Here is a 23,927-nt window from a genome sequence, read left to right as displayed (position 1 = left end):
TAGAAGGTGAGGATTCAGCTTTCTTTTACCACCTGCCTCCCACACACATACATATTCTTTTCAGCTTCTTCATGTGGTTATATTATATTGTAATTTTGTTTAGATCACAATTACTTGTGCACGTTGTATAAATGACATTCATAACTTAGCTGTGGAGTGTACTAGATTGTATTTTCCTACAGAACTTTTTATTTTCATTGGAGTTCATAATTGTCCTTCTTGAAAAATTGAGATATATAATTTTCATACAGTGAAATGAGTGAATCAGCCAGTTTTGACAATGCACGTGCCCACGTAGTCCATACTTGTGTTAAGATTTAGAACATCGGCTAAGTAAGTTTGCGCTTTTATGCTAGTATTAACTTGTACCATTTACAGATTTTAAATAAGGATGAACATAGTTTTAGAATAAACAGTAAGAGAAAAGTAGCATTGAAGGGGAATAGACTGCAAACACTAATCTTGCATAGTTGTTTAGATCCATGCTTCTCTAGATTTAATGTGCATACAAATCACTTTAGGAAACTTGTCAGAATTCAGGTTTATATTTAGTAGATTTGAGATAGAGCTTGAGATTTTGAATTTCTAAAGAGCCTTCAGGTAATGACAATGCTGCTGGTCTGTGGGCTACACATTGGGTAACAAAAATCAAATCAGTACTGATAGAAATACAATGTAACCCATGTATCTCAATTCCTAATCCTACAGATGAGCTGTTTTTTCCCGCAAGCATGAAGATCTCTTATTTTGGTCAATATCCTGAACTTGCACAATGATGCGCCCTGCTGTGGAGCTGTTACTTTAGATGTTTGACCTTTTAAAGCTGGAAATCATGTCTTTCATATCTAGAAATTTTCTATAATTCTTTTAGTGGTGATTTCCTTTATTCTAATTTCTCTAATTCTGGGCTGTTCCTTGAATGTTCTTATTTTTTTCCCTCTCTCCCTCCTTTCTAGGAGGTTCCTGAACTTAATCATCCAATCATTTCAAGGTTTTCATTCCATCAGTTTTGAATTTCAGGTTTGTTTTTGGTTCTTTTCATATTACTTTTTGCAGTATCATATTGGTATATATAGAGGTTGCAATATCATCTTTTTCCTTATTGAGTAGTCTTTTTTTCTTATTTTTGCTTAAGTTTTTTTTTTTTTTTTTTTTTTTTTTTGAGACAGAGTCTCGCTTTGTTGCCCAGGCTAGAGTGAGTGCCGTGGCGTCAGCCTAGCTCACAGCAACCTCAAACTCCTGGGCTCGAGCGATCCTTCTGCCTCAGCCTCCCTGGTAGCTGGGACTACAGGCATGTGCCACCATGCCCGGCTAATTTTTTTTTTTTTTATATAGATATCAGTTGGCCAATTGATTTCTTTCTATTTATAGTAGAGACGGGGTCTCGCTCTTGCTCAGGCTGGTTTTGAACTCCTGACCTTGAGCAATCCGCCCGCCTCGGCCTCCCAAGAGCTAGGATTACAGGCGTGAGCCACAGCGCCTGGCCTGCTTAAGTTTTTATCTCCTCTAAGTTAAGCTTTTCTGTTTGTTTTGATCTTTGTTTTTCATGTGAGAGGCTATTCCTCAGATGTCTGGTCGTCTCTTCATCTATAAAGTAAGAGTAGATAGTAAAATGGCTTGTTGGGAACCTTTTGTGTCTGTGAGTGCATTTGTCAACTGTGGACTTTGTGGAGTGATCTGGTTGATGTTTCTTTGGGTCACTTGGGTCTTTTCTCTTGAGCTGGTGTGACTCCCCAGAGAGGTCTCTTGATTCTTATGCTTACAGGGTATAAACCTGGCTGCCAGCCTTTTGAATACTATGGGAAGAGGGCTGGGTTCTCAGTATTCAGCATGTAAATGTTCACATTAAACTTTCTTTTTGGTATTGTACCTTACCCTTAACAATGCCTGGTTTCTATAGACTAGAGACTACCATTTCCAGCGAATAAACTTTCAGGTTTCTGTTAATGTATGGGTGGACCGGTAGCTCAGCTGTGCCATGTGGAAGAATCCAGGGATCTGAATGCTTTTTAAACAGACTTTCAACCAGTGCTTTGTGCTTAGCAACCACCACCATATTTATCTTCATTTCCAGAAGTATCTAGTCATCAGTTCTTAGCCCTTTGGTGTTCATTGGTGAAAGGTTGCTTCTCGGTTTTTCTTGTGGCAGGCCCAGGTCTGCTTTCTTTGGTCTACTAAGACAGTTGTCCTTGTTTGTCTGCTTACCAGCTTCCAGTGTGTATGCATGTGTGTGTGGGTGTTCTGTTTTCTTTCTAGCTCCAATTAATTATCTTTGTGAGTTGAGACATAAAAGAAAAAAAAACTTTAGTAAGATGTCAAGAGGTAATGAAAATGGATGCACCCCATCCTTTAATTTAAAAATACTGGTATAAGAAGGATATGCCTTAAAAAGTCTCATTCTCATAATACCAAAAAAGATTGGTCTCTTGACTCGTATCTACCCATCTTCCACCTCTTATAATTGAAATTTTTTCACCTTTAGTTTTTGTATTTTTCCTAGCATCGTCATCTGATTTCTACTTTTTAGTCCTTTTTTTTTTTTTGAGACAAGGTCTCACTCTGTTGCCTGGGCTAGAGTGCAGTGGTGTCATAGCTCTCTCCAACCTCAAACCTCCTGGGCTCAAGAGATCCTCCTGCCTCAGCCTCCCTAGTAGCTGGTACTAGAGGTTTATGCCACCACACCTGGTTAATTAAAAAAAATTTTTTTTTCCTTGAGCTCGGTTTAAGAATCCCTGGTAATTTTTTGTAGAGACAGTCTTGCTGTGTTGTTCAGGCTGGTCTCAAACTCATGGCCTCAGGTAATCCTCCTACCTTGGTCTCCCAAAGTGCTAGGATTATAGGCCTGAGCCCCTGTGCTCAGCCTATTTTGTGTTTTTTTGTGTTTGAAGCCTTACTCAAATCTCTGATTTTTGTTGGTTCATTCATATCTGAATGAGACATTAGAAAGTTTATTGGTAGCTCTCTTTACCTGCACAGAACTTATTGACTAATTTTGAGTCATGGTGATTGCATATGTAGAGCTTTTGGGGATCTCCAAATGCCATCATGTTGGAATATGTTCTCCATAGCTGTTCAGTTGGTCAGGGCAAGAAACATCCCTTTTCCTGTCTAGGGAAGAGTATGCAGCAGCTAGTGTCCTGTCCTTGAGTTTGAGGAGTGGCCTTATAGCGTGGCCATTGCACTTGCACATCAGACTTATCCTTGGGGCCCTTCTTGTTAGCCCTCTGATGTGCTTGTGTTTGTCGGGGGTTTTCTGTGTTCTTTACATGTTGGCTTCCTGTTCTCTGTAAAGTCAGTTAACACTTTCCCATCTGTTTTGTCTCTTTCACAAAAATGTTATTTTTTCTTGTTTTCACATGTTCTCCCTTTCTCTTTGTCTTTATGGATTTTTATATTTTACTGTCATTTTAGTGTGGCTTTAGGTGGATAAGATATAAACCTGTGGCTAGGCTACCATCTTTTATGGTTTTGTGAATGGGAGTGAAAGAGGTGGAAATAAAGAATTGCACTTGGCTTTGGATATGTCCATGGGTAAGTTATGCATGTAAACAACATCTGAAGTGAAGAAAAGGTGGTATAGCAAGATGGCTATATATAATATTGCTTTATTGCGTATTGCCATCTTGCTTACTCATTTATGTGTTCATCATAGTAGTTTGCCTATAGTTGGTATCTGGTATATTTGTTGAGTTGAATTTATTTGTACTTAACAGCCAATATCTTTTCAAGTTTTCCATTCACCTCAGTGCTTTTTTCACTGGACTGTGGACTCTGAGATAATAATGATCCCAAAAGAAGTGTATATACCCAAAACTAACTTACTTCCTTTCCTCCCTCCCTTATTTCCTTTCCTTCCTTCTTTCTACTTTGCAGAGTGGCTAAACAGTTCTTTTATAGTTCTTTGAACAATAGGACTTTTGTTTTTTAAAAAAAATTCTTGCCTGTTTTCTCTAAATTAAAGAGTCTCTGGTATCTGTACTGATACATGGAACACCAACCTAAATTATTCTTGTAGAATCATACAGTGTACTAGATTTAAACCTATACTATACATGTATGTGTGAGTGTGTGTATATATATATATATCTCCTGTATATCTAGGCTCTTTTTGATTTGTGATGTTCATTCATCCTTTTTTCTTTTTTTTTAGGTAAATGGGCAGTGTGCTGGCCATACAGCTATGCAAGCTGCTAGTCAGAATGGACATGTTGACATTTTGAAGTTACTTTTGAAGCAAAACGTGGATGTAGAAGCAGAGGTAACTAAACTTGAAAAATATTTTTTTTTTTTTTTTTTTGAGACAGAGTCTCGCTTTGTTGCCTAGGCTAGAGTGAGTGCCATGGCGTCTGCCTAGCTCACAGCAACCTCAAACTCCTGGGCTCAAGCAATCCTTCTGTCTCAGCCTCCCAAGTAGCTGGGACTACAGGCATGAGCCACCCTGCCCGGCTAATTTTTTTTTTTTCTATATATATTAGTTGGCCAATTAGTTTCTTTCTATTTATAGTAGAGACGGGGTCTCGCTCTTGCTCAGGCTGGTTTCGAACTCCCGACCTCGAGCAATCCGCCCGCCTCGGCCTCCCAGAGAGCTAGGATTACAGGCGTGAGCCACCGCGCCCGGCCTTGAAAAATATTTTAAGTCAAAATTAATGTCTTAGAAATAATTTCTATACCAAGAGATGGAATTTTTCTTTTCTTTTTTTTTTTGGAGACAGAGTCTCACTGTGTTGCCTGGCTAGAGTGCCATGGCGTTAGCCTAGCTCACAGCAACCTCAAACTCCTGGGCTCAAGTGATCCTCCTGCCTCAGCCTCCTAGGTAGCTGGGACTACAGGCATGTGCCACCATGCCTGGCTAATTTTTTCTATTTTTAGTTGTTAGGCTAATTTCTTTCTATTTATAGTAGAGACGGGGTTCTTGCTCTTGCTCAGACTGGTCTTGAACTCCTGAGCTCAAGCAGTCCTCCTGCCTCGGCCTCCCAGAGTGCTAGGATTACAGGTGTGAGCCACTGCGCCCGGCCTGGATTTTTCCATTATTTAAATTTAATATTTGCCTAAGGCTTTTCTGATTGAAAATAAAAATTTGACAGGGACAGCTTTAAGTATTTCTTTTTTTCGTGTGATCCCTCAATATTCTAGGCATGGCCCTTAGTGAAGATAGGAGTGAGTTTCCTGCTGCTGTGGTGGAGCCACCATGTTGTTGGGAGCCAAGTTGGGTTTACCCAGGAATCATCATAGGGAAGTTGAAGGAAGAGGAATATAGATCTGCTAGGTCTAGGTCTTTCCTGATCTCTGTGACACTCAAGAGGCCTTTTTTGTTGTTTTATGATAACCAAATTAGAATTTTTTAAGTCTTATTTTTTTATTTTTCTTTTACTCTGAGAGACTGTGAGAAGAAAAAAGTCTCACTGTTTTTTGACCTTAATGTGGGTCTTTGAAGAGCTTACAGTTCATGTTTATCACCGTATGTGTGTATATATGCTTAATTTAATTAAGGACATATTCTTATAAAAGGGAAATAAACATTACTGTCTAGTTGGGAATTTATACATGTGGTGTGAAGGATGGTTTAGTTTGTCTTAGTTAACTATAAATTCATTACTAAAAATATATTAGAATCACGTTTGTTTTACTTTAGATCAGGATTGTTTAGGATAAGTAAAATTCTATCAAATTTAAATTAGGCAGAATGTTTTAATTTTCTTGAAAAAATACTCTCATCTGTGGGTGATCAATAAGAATTTGAATTGCTGAGGGCTAAATTGATGGATCAGGATGGTCTCGAACTCCTGGGCTCAACTGATCCTACTGCCTCAGCCTCCTGAGTAGCTATGACTATTTGATGTTGGAGTTTTCTCTTGCTTAGAATGAACTTGAATTTTAAATTACCATATTAAGTATCTGTGAACTATATGATAGTTTTCTTACTATGATGTCTTTTTGAATGAGATGTATATAATTTGATTTTGTTTTTGCAGTAGTAATTTTTTTTTTCTTTTTTTTTCTTTTTTTGAGACAGAGTCTCACTTTGTTGCCCAGGCTAGAGTGAGTGCCGTGGCGTCAGCCTGGCTCACAGCAACCTCAGTCTCCGGGGCTCAGCAATCCTACTGCCTCAGCCTCCTGAGTAGCTGGGACTACAGGCATGCGCCACCATGCCTGGCTAATTTTTTGTATATATATTTTTAGTTGGTCAATTAATTTATTTCTATTTTTGGTAGAGATGGGGTCTCGCTCAGGCTGGTTTCGAACTCCTGACCTTGAGCAATCTGCCCGCCTCGGCCTCCCAAAGTGCTAGGATTACAGGCGTGAGCCACCACGCCCGGCCCTGCAGTAGTAATTTTTAAGTTGCATCTTTCTTGGTTATGAATTTAGGATCCCAGTTTGTGTTTATAAAGTTTTTTTGGTAATGAAAGAAAGACTTAATTTTAGTATTTTATAAATGGAAAGTAATTATTTTGTTATGGTAGTTAATTTGGGGGAATGGAGTGTAATTTCCTGAGTTGAATGTCTCACTTTTTATTTCATGAATCCAGTTGTAAAAATAGCAGTGACACTGAAAAACCAAAGCCCTTCTCCTTAATAAGGGAAGAGGCTGAAAAACCAAATTCCTTTTTGCCTAATTTTAATGTTTATTATTTTTAAAAATTTCAATAGATTTAGCGAGTACAAGTGGAATTTTGTTACATGGATGTGTTGTATAGTAGTGAAGTCTGGGCTTTAGGTGTACTCATCACTTGAATAGTGTACATTGTACCAAATAGGTAATTTTTATCCTTGATTCTCTCCCAGTCTCTCCTCTTCTGAGTCCCCATGTGACCATGAATACCCATAGCGTAGCTCCCACTTGTGAGAACATGTGATATTTGGTTTTTGTTCTTAAGTTACTTCACTTAGGATACTGTCTGCTTTTATGCCAGTACCATGCTGTAGAATATAGTAGAATATAGTAGAATTTGAAATCAGATTAGGTGATGGCTCCAGTTTTGTTCTTTTTGCTTAGAATTGCTTTGGGTATTGGGCACATTTTTGGTTCCATATGAATTTTAGGTTTATTTTTTCTAAGTCGGTGAAAAATGATATTGGTTATTTTGGTAGGAATTTTACTGAATCCATAGATTGCTTTGGGCGTTATGATCATTTTGACAATAGTGATTCTTCCAGTCTGTGAACATGGGATGTTTTTCCATTTGTTTGTGTCAACTTTGATTTCATTAATGAGTGTTTTGTAGTTTTCCTGTTAGAGATCTTTCATTTCCTTGGTTAAATATATTCCTAGTTATTTTATTTTATTTTTTGCCACTATCATAAATGGGATTAAGTTCTTGATGTGGTTCTTAGTTTGGTTGTTATTGTTATATAGAAATACTATTGATTTGTTTACATTGATTTTTGTAACCTTAGACTTTACTGAATTCATTTGTCAAATCTAGTAGTTCTTTGGAAGAAGTCTTTAGGATTTTCTAGATATAAGATCATATTGTCAGCAAACAGATAATTTGATTCCCTTTTTTCCAGTTTGGATACCCCTTGTTTCTTTCTCTTGCCTAACTGTTCTGGTTCTAGGACTTCAGTACTCTGTTAACTAGAAATGGTGACAGTGGGTATCCTTGTCTTGTTCCAGTTCTTAGGGGGAATTCTTCCAACTTTTCCCTGTTTGGTATGATGTTTGCTGTGGATTTGTCATATATATATGGCTTTTACTAATTTGAGGTATATTCCTTCTGTGCCTAGTTTGTTGAGGATTTTTATCATGAAGGGATGCTGGATTTTATCGAATGCTTTTTCTGCATCTGTTGAGATGATGGTATGGTTTTTGTTTTAATTCTGTTTATGTGGTGAATCACATTTATTGACTTGCATATCTAGAGATTTTTATTCACATTACAGAATCTGCAGAATGGGAGTGCAGCTCTGAAATTAGGAATGAAGTTAGCACTGTTTTTCAAGAGTAGATTTTCTTTTCTTTGAATTTGAATATAAAACAAATGGTTTGTTTATACTATAAACATGGTAAGATTGGAGTGAGGCTCAGTAGGTTAGGTATTTATAAATAATTTATCTTTTAGTTTGCCGTATACCTGTTAACTAGAGCAGAGAGTTACATAGAACTTCTACCATAATTCTCATTTGGATTTACATTCTGTGCATTTTCTGTTTTAAAAACCATTATAGGTAGATGTATTTTGTGGAAGTGTGAAAAAGGGATATTTGCACATCAGGTTAAATTAATAACACAGTTACCCAATTGGTAAGGGAAAAATTACACTTAAAAATTGGGTTAGAGGCTGGGCGCTGTGGCTCACGCCTGTAATCCTAGCTCTTGGGAGGCCGAGGCGGGCGGATTGCTCAAGGTCAGGAGTTCAAAACCAGCCTGATCAAGAGTGAGACCCCGTCTCTACTATAAATAGAAAGAAATTAATCGGCCAACTGATATATATATAAAAAATTAGCCGGGCATGGTGGCGCATGCCTGTAGTCCCAGCTACTCGGGAGGCTGAGGCAGGAGGATCGCTTGAGCCCAGGAGTTTGAGGTTGCTATGAGCTAGGCTGAAGCCACGGCACTCACTCTAGCCTGGACAACAAAGTGAGACTCTGTCTCAAAAAAAAAAAAAAAAAAAATTGGGTTAGAATATAAATAAAACTTAGGGCCTAAGACTGAAACAAAAATTTTTAAATTAAAGTCTCATTTTTCTAGGATATAGGAATTAACACTGTCTCTTAAACAGCAGTATAGTTTGTTTAAAACAGTGGCTCTCAACTGGAGGCATTTTTAATTGTTATAACTGGGTGGTGTTGGAGGGGTACTACTGACCTGTGTAGAGAGTAGAAGCTAAGGATGCTTCTAAACATCCTACAGCACTTAGGTCAGTTGTCACGACAAAGAATGATCTGACCTTAAATGTCAGTAGTGCTGAAGCTAAGAAAATAGTTATTTTTGCAAATGTACTTAGATTTGTTATTCATCATTTGCCAGATTGTTTATAAAGTGATTTGTTTTTATTAAATTTTTTTTTTTTTTTTTTTTTGAGACAGAGTCTCGCTTTGTTGCCCAGGCTAGAGTGAGTGCCGTGGCGTCAGCCCAGCTCACAGCAACCTCAAACTCCTGGGCTCAAGCAATCCTTCTGCCTCAGCCTCCCGAGTAGCTGGGACTACAGGCCTGCACCACCATGCCCAGCTAATTTTTTCTATATATATTAGTTGGTCAATTAATTTCTTTCTATTTAGAGTAGAGACAGGGTCTCACTCTTGCTCAGGCTGGTTTCGAACTCTTGACCTCGAGCAATCCGCCCGCCTCGGCCTCCCAGATTGCTAGGATTACAGGCATGAGCCACCGCCCCCGGCCTATTAATTTTTTTATTATTGGAAATTTTAAACATTTACAACAATAGGATAATATGAATCCCATGCATCCATTACCTCACTTCAATTTTATTCATGGCCAGTTTTGTTTTATCTGTACCTCTTACCCCCTATTCCCTCCATTGAGTTATTTTGAAGCAGATCCACATATCATATTATTTAATCAGTATTTTAATATGTATTCTAAAAAATAAAGACTTTTAAAAAAACCTTTTCATACCTGTATGATGGTAATTAAATTAAAAAAACATTGATTTTTAAAAATCGAATTTTCTTAAAAGGTTTTGAGGTTTGCTGAAGATTAAAGAGAATAATGTGTTGTCTAGTTATCTCATTTGGTAACCTTTCATTTTTTTCCATTTACATCAGGAAATGGACTCAAGATATTATAGATCAGGGGGCTGTAAACTGCAGCACTAAGGCCAAATCCAGCCCTCCATCTGTATTGTATTATTGGAATACAGTGCACTCATTCATTTATGTATTGTCTGTGGCTACTTTTCTGTGACAACTGCAGAATTAAGTAACTGTAGTTTCAACAAGAGGCCATATAGGCTGCATAAACTAAAATATTTAAATAGTTACTTTTTAGCCCTTCATTGAAAAGTTTACTGACTCCTAGTATAGATGATTATTGCAGATTTTTTAGTTTATGTACGCTGTTTATAAGCAAGATTACTTGGTACATATCATACCTTTGGAATATGTAATAAGGTTACATTTTTTTTTTCCTATTTCTTTTTCTTAGGGAAAACTCAAAGCTATTTTGGAAAGTTGGTTTTTTCCATGTATGACCTACTGAATACAGTAGCTTTACATTCTATTTCCTCCTTAATGTATAGGTAAAGGCATCGAAGACTGTGTGAGATCATAGGTATGTTTGTATACATTAGCCAATTTTGGATCTGCCAGGGACTCAGTGTTTTTTCCCCTGCTGATGAACTGTAATGGTAAAGATGTGGAGGTTTTAGATGGAAGATAAATTTTAAAAATGTGTACTTTATGATAAATTTCAAACAGTACAAAAGTATGCTTAGGTTATTATGAAACTTGTGGTGGTTGTTTCATTTAAGGTTAGTGAAACTGCTTTGAATGAAGAGTAATAGAATAGCAGGGAAGAATATCAGACATTGTCATATAATCCAAGTTTTAATGATATTCTTGCTGTCAGAAATGATAATTGAGCAAAAAGTTTAATTGGTATAGGCTTCAGTTTCCTCATTTATGATAATAACTTCTTAAAAGAATGAAGTGTAAAGGAAGTAATTAAGACACAATTTATAGTCTACAACTCCATGGGAATTTAAGGTATTATTGATTGTTACCTGTGTTCCACCCCCTTCCTTTGGCTCTACCTTAAAAAGATATCTAGAATTCAAACACTTTCCTTTCTTCCTGCTGCCACTATCACTGTCCTTGCCAATTCTCTTCCCCCAGCCATTCACATGATTTTCCCTCTCACTTTTTTCAGGTATTTACCCAAACTTTCGGAGATTGCCCCTTGGCTGTCCTACTTAATTCTGCTTCCTTGCTATATTTTCTCCTTAATACTTTTTATTATCTAACATTTACATTATATTCAGTCCTTTTATTTATGTTGTCTCCACTAATAGAAGGTAAATTCTGTGAGGGTAGGAACTTTATTTTGTCCACTGTTGTATCCCCAATAATTAATAGAGCAACCAGACAACAGATAAGTAAAGAAATATAGGACTTGAACAATACAATAAACCAACTAGATCTAACAAACATACAGAACACTCTGTGCAACAACAACAGAATGCACATTCTTAAGTGCACATGGGATATTCTTCAGGATGGATCATATGTTAGGTCACAAATCGAGTCTCAGTAGATTTAAAAAGATAGATATCATACAATGTATGTTTGCCAGCCACAACAGGACAAAGTTAGAAATCAGTCACAGAAGAAAAATGGGGAGCTTAACAAATTTATGCAAATTAAACACCATGCTCTTAAACAGCCAGTGGATCAAAGAAGAACTCACAAGGGAAATACAAAAATATTTGGAGATGAACGACATTGAAAGCACAACAACTTATGAGGCATAGCAAATGCAGTGGTTATAGAGAAATTTATAGCTATTAATGCCATTAAAAAAGTAGAAACATTAGCTGAGCATGGTGGCATGCACCTGTAGTCCTAGCTACTTGGGAAGCTAAGGCAGAAGGATCGCTTGAGGCTGGGCACGGTGGCTCATGCCTGTAATGCTAGCACTCTGGGAGGCCGAGGTGGGCGGATCACTCAAGGTCAAGAGTTCAAAACCAGCCTGAACAAGAGTGTGTCTTTTCTAAAAATGGAAAAAAATTAATTGGCCAACTAAAAATATATAGAAAAATTAGCCGGGCTTGGTGACGCATGCCTGTAGTCCCAGCTACTTGGGAGGCTGAGGCAAAAGGATTGCTTGAGCCCAGGAGTTTGAGGTTGCTGTGAGGTAGGCTGATACCACGGCACTCTAGCCAGGGCAACAGAGCTAGACTCTGTCTCAACAAAAACAACAACAAAATAAAGAAGGATCACTTGAACCCAGGAGTTTGAGATGCAGTGAGCTATGATGATGCCATTGCACTCTAGCCTATGTGACAGAGCAAGACCCTATCTCAAAAAAAAAAAAAAAGATCTAAAGCCAATAATCTAACATTAAAACTTAAGAAACTAGAAAAAGAATACCCAAAGCTAGTGGAAGGAAGGAAATAATGAAGATTTGAGTAGAGATAAATGAAATAGAGACTAGAAAAACATTAGAGAAAAATCAATAAAACCAAAAGTTGGTTATTTAAAAGATTAAGAAAATTGACAAACTAGCTGGTCTAAGAAAAAAGGAGAGAAAACTCAGGTTACTAAAATAAGAAACCAAAATGGGAAACCTGATTCTACAAAAATAGAAAGGATTGCAAAAGAGTAGTATGAATACTTGTATGCCAAGAATACTTGTATGCCAATACTTGTATGCCAAATTGGATAACCTAGATGAAATGGATAATTCCTGGAAACACAAAACCAGCCAAGCATAAATCATGAAGAAATAGGAAATCTGAATAGGTCTATAACTAGTAAGGAGATTGAATCAATAATTAGAATTTTCCCAACTAAGAAAAGCCCTGGACCTTATGATTTTACTGGGGAATTCTGCCAAACTTTGGAAAAAGAATTAACACCAGTTTTTCTCAAACTTTTTTAAAAAATGGAAGAGGAGTGGACACTTCCTAACTCCTTTTGTGAAGCTGGCCAAACCAGTACAAAGCCCTAAAAAGACTCTACAAGAAAAGAAAAATACAAACCAATATCTTTTATGAGCATCGATGCAAAAATCCTCAACAAAATATTAGTAAACCAAATTTAGCATCTTGTTAAAAGGATTATACATGATGAACAAAAGATTTAATCCTGAAATATAAAGATACTTTGACATAGGAAAATGTAATACACCACACTAATACAATGAAAGGGGAGAAAACCGGTATGATCAGCTCAATTGATGCAGAAAAGGCTTTTGACACAATTAAACACCCTTTCGTGATAAAAGCACTCAACAAACTTCGAATAGTAGGGAATACCTCAACATAATAAAGCCATATATGAGAAACCCATAATATATATCATACTCAATGGTGAAAGACTGAAAACTTTTCTTCTAAGATCAGAAATAGGACAAGGATGCTTTTTTGCCACTTCTATTCAACACAGTACTGAAAGTTCTAGCCAGAGCAATAATGCAAGAAAAGAAATAAAAGACATCCAGATTGGAAAAGAAAATAATTATTTGTGCTTACAGATGATATGATCTTATATGTGGAAAACCTAAAGATTCCACAAAAAAACTTTTAGAACTATGAACAAATCTAGCAATTTAGCAGAATACAGAATCAAAACACATAACTAGTTGTATGTCTTAATGCTAACAATTAATGACCTGAAAGGAAATTAAGACAACTGCATTTACAGTAGCATCAAATGTAACGAAATACTTTGGAATGAATTTAAGCAAGGAAGTAAAGGACTTGTGTATTGAAAACTATCAAAATATTGCTGAAAGAAATTACAGAAGATAGAAACAACTAGAAGCACCTCCTATGTGCATGGATTAGAAAATTTAATATTGTAAACATGTGATGCTACCCAAAGTGATGTACATATTCAGTGCAATCTTTATCAAAATCTCAACAATGTTTTTTGCAGAAATAGAAAAATCCATCCTAGAATTCATGTGGAATCTCAGGAGACCTCCAAACAGCCAAAACAATCTTGAAAAAGATCAAAGTTGGAGGACTCATACTTTATGATTTCAAGACTTACCACCTGGTAATAATAATCAAGATAGTGTTTTACTGACATAAAGGTAGACTTCATAGAATACAATTGAGAGTCCAGAAATAAACCCTTGCACTTAAGGTTTATTGATTTTTTTTTTTTTAAGAATCTGAAATTTTTTTTTTTAGCGTATTATGGGGGTACAAGTGTTAAGGTTATATATATTGCCCATGGCCCCCCCCCCCCCAGGTTTATAGATTTTTGACAAGGCTCCAAGACAGTTTAAGGGGAAAAAATGGTCTTTTCAACAAATGGTACTGGGACAACTAGATATCTACATGTAAAATAATGAAATTGGACCCTTACCTAACATCCTATATAAAAGTTAACTCAGAATGCATCTAAGACCTAAATATAAGATATAAAACTGTAGTCCTTTTAGAAGAAAAGTGGGGAAAAACTTGATCATATTGGATTTGGCAGTGATTTCTGGGATGTGACACCCAGACATTTTCTGGGATGTGACACCCAGAAATTTTCTCTTATTGCACAGGCAATAAGAGAAAAATAGACAGATTGGACTTCATGAAAATTAAAAGCTGCAACCAAGGATCCTATCAATAGAGGGAAAAGACAACTTACAGAATAGGAGAAAATATTTGCAAATCATGTATCTGCTAAGGGATTAATATCCAAAATATATAGAGAACTCTTAAAACTCAACAAAAACCCCCAAATCATCCATTTGACTTGAATGACTTGAATAGATATTTTTGAAAAGAATATATGTGAATGACCATTAAGCACATGAAAAGATGCTCAACATCATTAATCATTATGGGAATACAAACAAAACCACAGTGAGAAACCTCTCACCAATATTACGATGGCTACTATCAAAAACCAAAAACTAATGAGTTCTTGAGGATATGGAGAAATTGGAACCCTTTGCACTATTGGTAGGAATATAAGTGGTGTAGCCACTGCTGAAACTGTATGCAGTTTTTCAAAAGATTTAAAATGGGCTGGGCATGGTGGTTCATGCCTGTAATCGCAGGGCTTTGGGAGGCTGTGGCAAGAGGATCGCTTGGGGCCAGGAGTTTGAGATCAGGCTGGGAAACATAGAGCACATCTCTACAAAAATTTTTTAAAAATTAGCTGGGCATACTGGAATGCGCCTGTAGTCCTAGTTCTTGGGAGGCTGAGGTGGGAGGATTGTTTGAGCCCAGGAGGTTACATAGTGAGCTATGATCATGCCATTGCACACCAGCCTGTGTGACAGAGCAAGACCTTGTCTCAGAAAAGAACAAAATCGAATTAGTGTACCATCCAGCAATTCCATTTTTGAGTATTTACCCCAGAGAATTGAAAGGAGAGAAGAGATATTTGTACACCTATGTTCATTGAAACATTATTCCTAACAGCTAAAACATGGAAACAACCCAAGTGCTTCCATGATAAAAGAATGGATTAGTGAAACATAGTGTATATTTATAATGGAATATCATTAAGCCTTAAAAAGGAAAGAAATTCTGACACATACTGCAAGATGGATGATGCCTGAGGCTATTATGTTAAGTGAACTAAGCCAATCATAAAAAGGTAAATAATGTATGATTTTACATACATGAATGAAGTAACTGTACAAGTCAAAACCACAGAGACAGAAAGTAGAATGAGTGGTGGTTGCTGGAGGATTGGGGGAGAAGGATTAGGGAGTTATTTTTAATGGGTATAGAGTTATGGTTTTGCAAGATAAAAAGAGTTCTGGGGATAGATGGTGGTGATGGTTGCACATCACTGTAAATGTACTTAATATCACTGAACTGTACATTTAAAAATGATTAAGATGGTAAATTTTATGTATTTTACTACAATAAAAATGTTAAAAAATGATTATTAAGGCATATTAAGGATTCCATTCAACATTCATTTTGTTCTTACTAGTTAATAGACTCTGCACCAGGTTCTGGGAATAAAGATGATTAAGACACAGTCATAGCTCTCAAGAAGCTCACAGACAAGTAAAAAAGACAACTTGGAAACTAATAATTATACTGTAGTGTGAGAAGTGGCATAAGAGAAGGAGAGAGAAATTAATTTTGTGAGAGTCAGGAGAAATTTCACAGAAGAGGTGATGAAGTGATGCCTGTGCTGAGTTTTATGATATCTAGTTTCCAATCCAACAAGAGATGAGGAAGAGCACTCCAAGGCTAGAGAGTAGCATATGAAAATATATAGCGTGCAAAAAGTTGATAAATCAGAGCCTGAAATCTGAGGGGACTGGGGCAGCGGATGAGGCTAGAATGGTCCATAGAGGTAGGTCTCGAAACAAGTTTGTTTTTTACATGACGGAGAGACATTGAAGAGGTTTAAACACAAAATTTGTGTTTTACAGAGAATTCTGTTTTTATTGTGAAGAATAGATTGGGGTAAGAATAAAATGAGGCAGATTAATAGTTTAGGTGATAATGAAGTCCTAAGTTACTTAGTAGTGGAGTTGGAGAAGACAGAATATATTTGAGTATAAATTGAGGAGTAAAAGCTGTAGAATTTGGTGATTGCACATAGGGGCTCATCAAGAGGAAGCAGACGAGTGCGACTTACAGATACTATTTTGTTGACCGTGTGGTCTGTGGTCCTGTCAGCTGGGATAGGGAAGACTGTCAGAAGTGTGGGTTTTAGTGGATTGAGAGGAGAGAAGGGGGCAGGAGGTTACGAAGAACCAAGATTGTTTTAGATGCAATTTGAGACCCCTTCATAAATTCTTTGAGATAACCTTGTAAAGGTCAGCCTGTTCCTTAAAATTCTCACTTGATACAAGTAACAGAGACATACTAATGAGCTATGTTTTAGGTTTATTTGGAGTTCTTAAGATGGATTCAGAGAAAAGAAACAAAACGTGTAAGTTGAGGTGTAGGCGCAACTGCTATCATTTTCTAATTTAGAAGAGAAACTTGAAAATGAATCTAATTGTAATTGTAATTTTCTAATGTGTGTATTTTCCATAATCTTCATATTATTCTTATGAATTTCCTTTTGATTAACATATATGTCAGGGTTTTTAATTTTTTAGTGGTTGTCTTTATGTATATTATTGACAGAACCTGCATAAAAGTGTTTCAGTAGTGGTTTTCTAACAACCATAAGTATATGATGTACTTCATAAATAGTTCTTGTTTTTATTCCGTGAGTGTTAGTGGATTGATGCCTCCTATTTTAGTGATAGTTGAACCACAAGATATGGTTAAAAATTATAACAAAAAAATCCAGATTGGAGGTTAGGAAGATCTTTTTAATGCGAAGATTCTGAAATATTTATGTGTGTTACTAGAGAGATTAATTTTATATATACATGCAAATATATCTATTTTTGTTCTGTTTTTGTAAAACACGTGTTTTTCTGGAATGTTTACATATAATGCTGGTAAGAGGTACAAGAGTACCTAGTACTTTACAAAGTACTAGTACTTTACTAGTTTCTTTATTCTCAAGATTGATAGGTAACAAAAACTAATCCGATTCAGCTGAAAACATTAGTAAGGTAAAAATTTCCCTGCATTGTAGTTTCCTACCTTTTCGACAATGGTTGTCAAACTGTTGTAGATTTCTACAAATGATTTTACCTTTAATATAAGTTTGAAAAAATATTCAAAGGCCAAAAACTACTTTGAATTCTGTAACTGTTTTTTTTTTTTTTTTTTTTGAGACAGAGTCTCGCTTTGTTATCCAGGCTAGAGTGAGTGCCGTGGCGTCAGCCTAGCTCACAGCAACCTCAAACTCCTGGGCTCAAGTGATCCTTCTGCCTCAGCCTCCCGAGTAGCTGGGACTACAGGCATGCGCCACCATGCCCGGCTAATTTTTTATATATATATCAGTTGGCCAATTAATTTCTTTCTATTTATAGTAGAGACTGGGTCTCGCTCTTGCTCAGGCTGGTTTTGAACTCCTGACCTTGAGCAATCCGCCCGCCTCGGCCTCCCAAGAGCTAGGATTACAGGCGTGAGCCACAGCGCCCGGCCTCTGTAACTGTTTTGAATGAACTATTTATTTTAAATGTATTTAGTCACAATATTTATCTGTGTTACTTCTTTTTTTTTTTTTTTTTTTTGAGAAAGAGTCTTGCTCTGTTGCTTAGGCTAGAGTGCCATGGCGTCAGCCTAGCTCACAGCAACCTCAAACTCCTGGGCTCAAGCAATCCTCTTGCCTCAGCCTCCTGGGTAGCTGGGACTACAGGCACGAACCACTGTGCCTGGCGAATTTTTTCTATTTTTAGTTGTTTGGCTAATTTCTTTCTATTTATAGTAGAGATGGGTCTCACTCTTGCTCAGGCTGGTCTGGAACTCCTGAGCTCAAGCAATCCTTCCATCTCGGCCTCCCAGAGTGCTAGGATTACAGGTGTGAGCCACCTTGCCTGTCCTGAAGTAGTTTCTTAACTTTAAAAAAGTTTAAGCAATTGGATCTTTCCTGTTCTGTCATCTTTTCAGAAATATGTCTATTATAGGAAGTGAGGCAAATCTATTCGATTCTTCTGAAATAGTTTTGGAATTTTTTTGTGGTTTATGCTTCATTTTTATCTTTTAATGGTATGACTTAATTTTTCTTCTGTTCTCAAATATATAGAAAAGTATATGCTCATCACTTAGAGATAACCAATGTTAACATGTCGATATATTTCTTCTTAAAGGTAATTTAGATCACACTGGCAAGCTTTTTATAAAATCATGCAGCTAGCGGTAGTGTATTATGTCATTAAAAAGTCTGTAAAATTTTTTAAATGGCAAAAAAATTTATATAGTTGTATAATTTAACATTTTCCTAATATTGGCTTAGCATCATGACAAATAATTGAGGAGCACTTAAGGATTGATGATATAACTATTGGACTGATACATATGTATAATATAGTATATTGGTCTAGGTCTATCTTTAGAGTTAATCACTGTACTGGTCAGTTTTTAGTTATATTGTTGGCTCCGCCCTGTGTTTCCTTTTCCTGTGTTTCCTTTTCTCAAATTAATCTGGTGTATTATTATTTTTGGTGTATTAGTATGGTTTTAAGTTTTACTTTTCTTTGTAACATATTGACTAATTCAGATTTAAATGCTGTGATATTTAGGACAAAGATGGTGATAGAGCAGTTCACCATGCAGCTTTTGGAGATGAAGGTGCTGTTATAGAAGTACTACACCGAGGCAGTGCTGATTTGAATGCACGCAATAAGCGCCGACAGACACCACTTCATATTGCTGTCAATAAAGGTCATCTTCAAGTCGTGAAGACTTTATTGGACTTTGGCTGTCATCCCAGTCTCCAGGTAAAACCTTTAAAGAAATATTCTGCAGTTATTGCTAGGATCCTATTAAAGGGAAGCATTAGGTTCTGTGGTATGCATTCCTTTATCTGTCTGTCTGTCTGTCTGTCTGTCTGTCTGTCTGTCTGTCTGTCTGTCTGTCTGTCTATCTATCTATCTATCTATCTATCTATCTATCTATCTATCTATCTATCTATCTATCTATCTATCTATCTATCTATCTATGTATCTATCATTTTTTAGAGACAAGGTCTCACTCTGTCGCCCAGGTTGGAGTGAAGTGGCATGATCATAGCTCATTTCAGACTCGAATTTCTGGACTCAAATGATCCTTCTACTTCAGCCTCCTGAGTAGCTGGCACCATAAATGCACACCATCATGCCCAGCCAACTTTTTTTTTTTTTTAACACACAAATCTCTTTTATTGGGGGGGGGAAATGGGCCTTTTGGGGGCAGGCCAGGGGCCCTCACTGCACAGCTTGTTCATTGGCGCTGCTTCCTATCCAGCCAATTTTTTAAAAAAGATTTTTTTTGTAGAGACAGGGTCTCACTATGTTGCCCGGGCTGGTCTCCAATTCCTGGCCTCAAGAGATCCTATTGCTTTGGCCTCTCATAGTGCTGGGATTGCAGGTGTGAGCTACTGTACCCAGCCTCTCAATTCTTTCCTGTACAAATGGTCATAGTAAATGATACCAAAGATATAGAGTGTTATAAAATTGGCAGCTATTCCTTCTTTAAAAAGCCCTTTTTAAGAAAATGTCAATAGATTGGGTTTAGATTGAGGAGTGGGAGTGGGGACTATCTTGCAAAAATGTCAGCTTATGAATTGATTTAAATTTATTAATCATGACAGTGAACTTCAGCAGCTTCAAGAGGTAAAATGGGCTGTATTTCAAAATAATTACTTCATGAATATTTAAATTATTTTAATTAAGCTTAATTTATCTTAGAGTCTTAGAATGGTCATTAGTCTAGTTTTCAAAGATTTTCTGTTTTGTAATGTATATAGGATTTTAGAGTTGATTTACAGTAGGACCTAATTTTTGAAGCAAGATGGTCCAAGAAATGATTCTTCCCATCCACAGTTTTAGGAATCAGATGAATTACACCATGTATGTAAGGGAAATGTAGTGTGTGTCTATTATCTACTTAGTTTGGTTACTGAGTAACCTGCCTTTTATGTACCTGTCATGTTAAAATTTGGTGCGGGCTGGGTGCGGTGGCTCATGCCTGTAATCCAAGCACTCTGGGAGGCCCAGGCGGGCGGATCGCTCAAGGTCAGTAGTTTGAAACCAGCCTGAGCAAGAGCGAGACCCTGTCTCTACTAAAAATAGAAAGAAATTAGTTGGGCAACTAAACATATACAGAAAAAATTAGCCGGGCATGGTGGCACATGCCTGTAGTCCCAGCTACATGGGAGGCTGAGGCAGGATAGCTTGAGCCCAGGAGTTTTAGGTTGCTGTGAGCTAGGCTAATGCCATGGCACTTTAGCCCAGGCAACAGAGGGAGACTCTGTCTCAACAAAAACTTTTGTTATGAATACTTGATAATTTCATAGCAAAATAAAATAGTACATGAACATAATTTCCTAACTTTTGGGTTCCTTAACAGAATAGGCTTTAGATAGCATATTATTATTTTTATTTTCTAACATCCTATACTGTCTCCAGAAAATACCATTATTTTTAAATAAGACTGATCCCTAAAACACTTTGAATATGTAAAGCATATTTTGTTTAAATCAAAAACTCAATAATGAGTTTTTAAAAGGAGAGGGAATGTTAGAATCTTAACCTGCTTGTAGTTTAGATAATTCACAGCATCCAAGAATTGTTTGCTGGATTGAATAGATCTCAGAGAAGTAATAAAGAAGAACAGGAGTAGTGGGAATGGGGTCTTGAGGTGAACTGGAAGAATAGGAGATTTTTTTCAGCTAGATGGTTATTAGAAAGTAATGTTTCTGAAGTGCAGCCATTTGGGAACTGACGATGACTAGGATATGGCCTCATAATAAGAGGGGCAGGATTGAAGGATGAGGGAGGAATTGGAGGTAGTGTTAATCTGTTGAAGGAGAGGGAATTTATACTTGCTGACATTCTTTTGTCTGAAATGGGAGGCAAGGTCATCTGTTGAGTGGGTAAGTGGGATCAGGTAGCAGGGAAGGAAAGGGTAACTGAGAAGAGTAATAAAACTTTGGAATGGCTGTGGGGCCACTGTGGGGACCAGAAAGCAGAACAGACCAGTGATCTGTAGAAGGGTATTCCAATCATGTGAAGAGCCCCTCTCAAGTTGAAGATTGAATTTTTAGTTCCACCAGATATTGGAAGATAGAAAGTGGATGGTTTTGTTGAACTTGGGTTAGGAATATCTTAGGTAGGTGAATGTTCCAGGGATTAGCAAACATTTTCTGTAAAGGGCACAGATAATAGTGTAGGCTTGCATATAGTTTCTGTTACAGCTATTCAACTCTGTCATTGCAGAATGAAAGCAGCCATAGATATTATAGTAAATAAATGAATGGGTGTGGCCATGTTCAAATAAAACTTAATTTACAAAAACAGGTGGCAAGCTGTATTTGACAACTCTAATATGTGCCATAGGGTAGTCTGTATGTTACTTTACTGAGAATAGCATCTATGAAACTATGAAATGAATGAGGTCGAAATTATTCATGTATGCAGATGATTGATAATGAACAACTTATTCCTAAATCAGTTGATTAATGTAAATAGTAGTCAGCTTGAATAAAAGGTAGACTGAGACTGCTAAATTTTCATTTATAGTTGTTTTTACCTTGAGCTAAATGTCCACTTTCCTACTCTTTGAAAACACTTAGGTTAAGGGTTCTTACTTGTGACTGCACAGTATATTCAGCTGGAGAGTTTGAAAAATTACTAATGCTGGCTGTCACCCCCACAGATTTAGTGGGGTCACAGTGAACAGCCTGAGCCTCAGGTTTTTTAAGAGCTCCCCAGCAGATTCTAATGAGCAGGTTGAAAATCACTGACTTCTAATTCATTGTTATAGGGCCTGAGACAGGTGTAGGTTTGGTATGGAATTTCAGGGTACAACAGTTAATGGTAAGGATATGGTGTAGCGAGTGATTTTGAATTCAATAAATTTTGGAGACAGCTTTTCACCTCATTAATTTTTGTCATTAGTTGAATTATATTTGAGGCTACTTCTTTGATTTCCCTCCTTTCCCCTTCTTTTCCCTTCTCCTTCCCTCCCTTTCTTTCTTCCTTCTCTTCCTTTTCTTTGTCTCTCTGTTGCTCAGGTTGCAGTGCAATGGCATGAACATAGCTAATTGCAGCCTGATTTTCTTTTTCTTTATAAAGCTTCAGCATGTTTATTGTGTTTTCATCTATATTTGAGTATGACTTTATTTACTACATTGTGGCTAATGTTTCTTGCCTGCATTTTATATTTAACACACAGCATGTTCTTTTATTAATGTTTGTTGGATATGGCCTTTGTTTCTTTTTGTTTGTTCAGTAGTTCAGTATAAGTATTACTATTATATATGATGATTGATTGAAGAAGAACTAATGAAAGTCTCTTTAAACTTTAAAAAAAAAAAGGATTCTGAAGGTGATACCCCTCTTCATGATGCAATAAGTAAGAAACGTGATGATATCCTGGCAGTCCTTTTGGAAGCTGGAGCAGATGTTACCATCACAAACAATAATGGATTTAATGCTCTACATCATGCTGCATTAAGGGGAAATCCCAGGTAAAGATGTCACCCTTTACAATTTTAGGTGCAATTTAAAATATTTTCCTATATCTGGTTCTCTTTTTCTGATACTGATGGAGAAATAATTTTGGCTTATTTTAGTATTTTAAATCATTTAAAAAATCTGTGGGAAATTATACCTTCATTCAATAGATTAGTGTTGTATGATCAATTTTGTTGTGAAACCAATATAAGTATTATGAAATGATTATTTAAATATATATTAAATGTGGATATAAAATATCTGGAATACTGCCTTTATCTAAAATTTAATTAAAATGCATTCCCTTTTGAGATTTATGTTTCTTCAAAATAATTCTCAGTATGTCCTCTAACCCATGTTATTCGCATGATAATTACTTTTTTAAACTTGTGGCTAAATAAATATTAAGTCACATAATTCCTTATTAATAATATAATTAGTTATATAAACTTTTAGTGTAAATATCCCCCAACCATTGTTACAGGAATGGGTGTAATATTGAAAAACGTGTTTGCTGGTTAAAGTTTGTGAAGGACTGCTTTTAGAGAGTCACATTATTCATAAAGGATCTGCAGAGTCCCACAGAACAGGAAAATGCTTAGCTTTGCTTTTTGGAATAACTTTTCTTTGCATTTTAGAAAATTCTGCATTAGATGCCTTTTGTTTATAGTTAAATGAAACCTATATATCTTGACTATGGAAAATGTTCATTTTGATGTTTATTTTGATAATTTCCTCTATTCTGAACTCTTATTCTTGGTTCCTTATTGTATTTTTATATCCTATTTTTTTGGGCCAATTTTTAGCTTCTTAGTATCACCACTAGAGGGTGATCACAGAAAACACAAGAATTTAATTGTTACTTGCTTATTGGTACCCATAACAGTGGCTGTATAACACAGGCTGAAATGAAAGACTATATTTTAGATTATGTCTTGATTTTTTTCCCCCAAATTGCAAATATTCAAATTGCATTGCGAAGGAGACAGAATATGTTCCCTGCCCTTCAAATAGAAGATGATGATAGCACTTACCACATGCCAGGCCTCCGCTAAGTGTTTTATGTGCATTATGTCACTTAATGCTTTTCAACAGTAAGCTTTTTGAGGCAGGTGTCAACATCCTCATTTTATAGGTGAAAAATATGAGGGTTACAGAGATGAATTTACTTATTCAGGATCACGTAGCTGATTACTGAAGTAGCTGGAACTTGAGCAAGGTCTGTGGGACTTTAGACTCACAGCTCTCATACCACTTTATATTACTT

General features: G+C 36.5%; 1 protein-coding gene across 1 annotated transcript in view; it reads left to right on the top strand.

Annotated features, from left to right (window-relative positions):
- Positions 1 to 23,927, top strand: part of MIB1 (MIB E3 ubiquitin protein ligase 1) — a 142,627-nt gene that overhangs the window by 65,921 nt on the left and 52,779 nt on the right. The window contains exons 10-12 of the mRNA XM_012746168.2: positions 4,151 to 4,258; positions 18,746 to 18,943; positions 22,523 to 22,674. Of these exons, the coding sequence (XP_012601622.2) occupies positions 4,151 to 4,258; positions 18,746 to 18,943; positions 22,523 to 22,674 (458 nt within the window). The remainder of the gene's footprint in view (positions 1 to 4,150; positions 4,259 to 18,745; positions 18,944 to 22,522; positions 22,675 to 23,927) is intronic.

The sequence above is a fragment of the Microcebus murinus genome, chromosome 17, assembly GCF_040939455.1.
Source record: "Microcebus murinus isolate Inina chromosome 17, M.murinus_Inina_mat1.0, whole genome shotgun sequence".
Classification (NCBI taxonomy): Eukaryota; Metazoa; Chordata; class Mammalia; order Primates; family Cheirogaleidae; genus Microcebus; species Microcebus murinus.
Note: the sequence above shows the minus strand (reverse complement) of the source record. Positions and strands in the feature narration are given on the sequence as shown.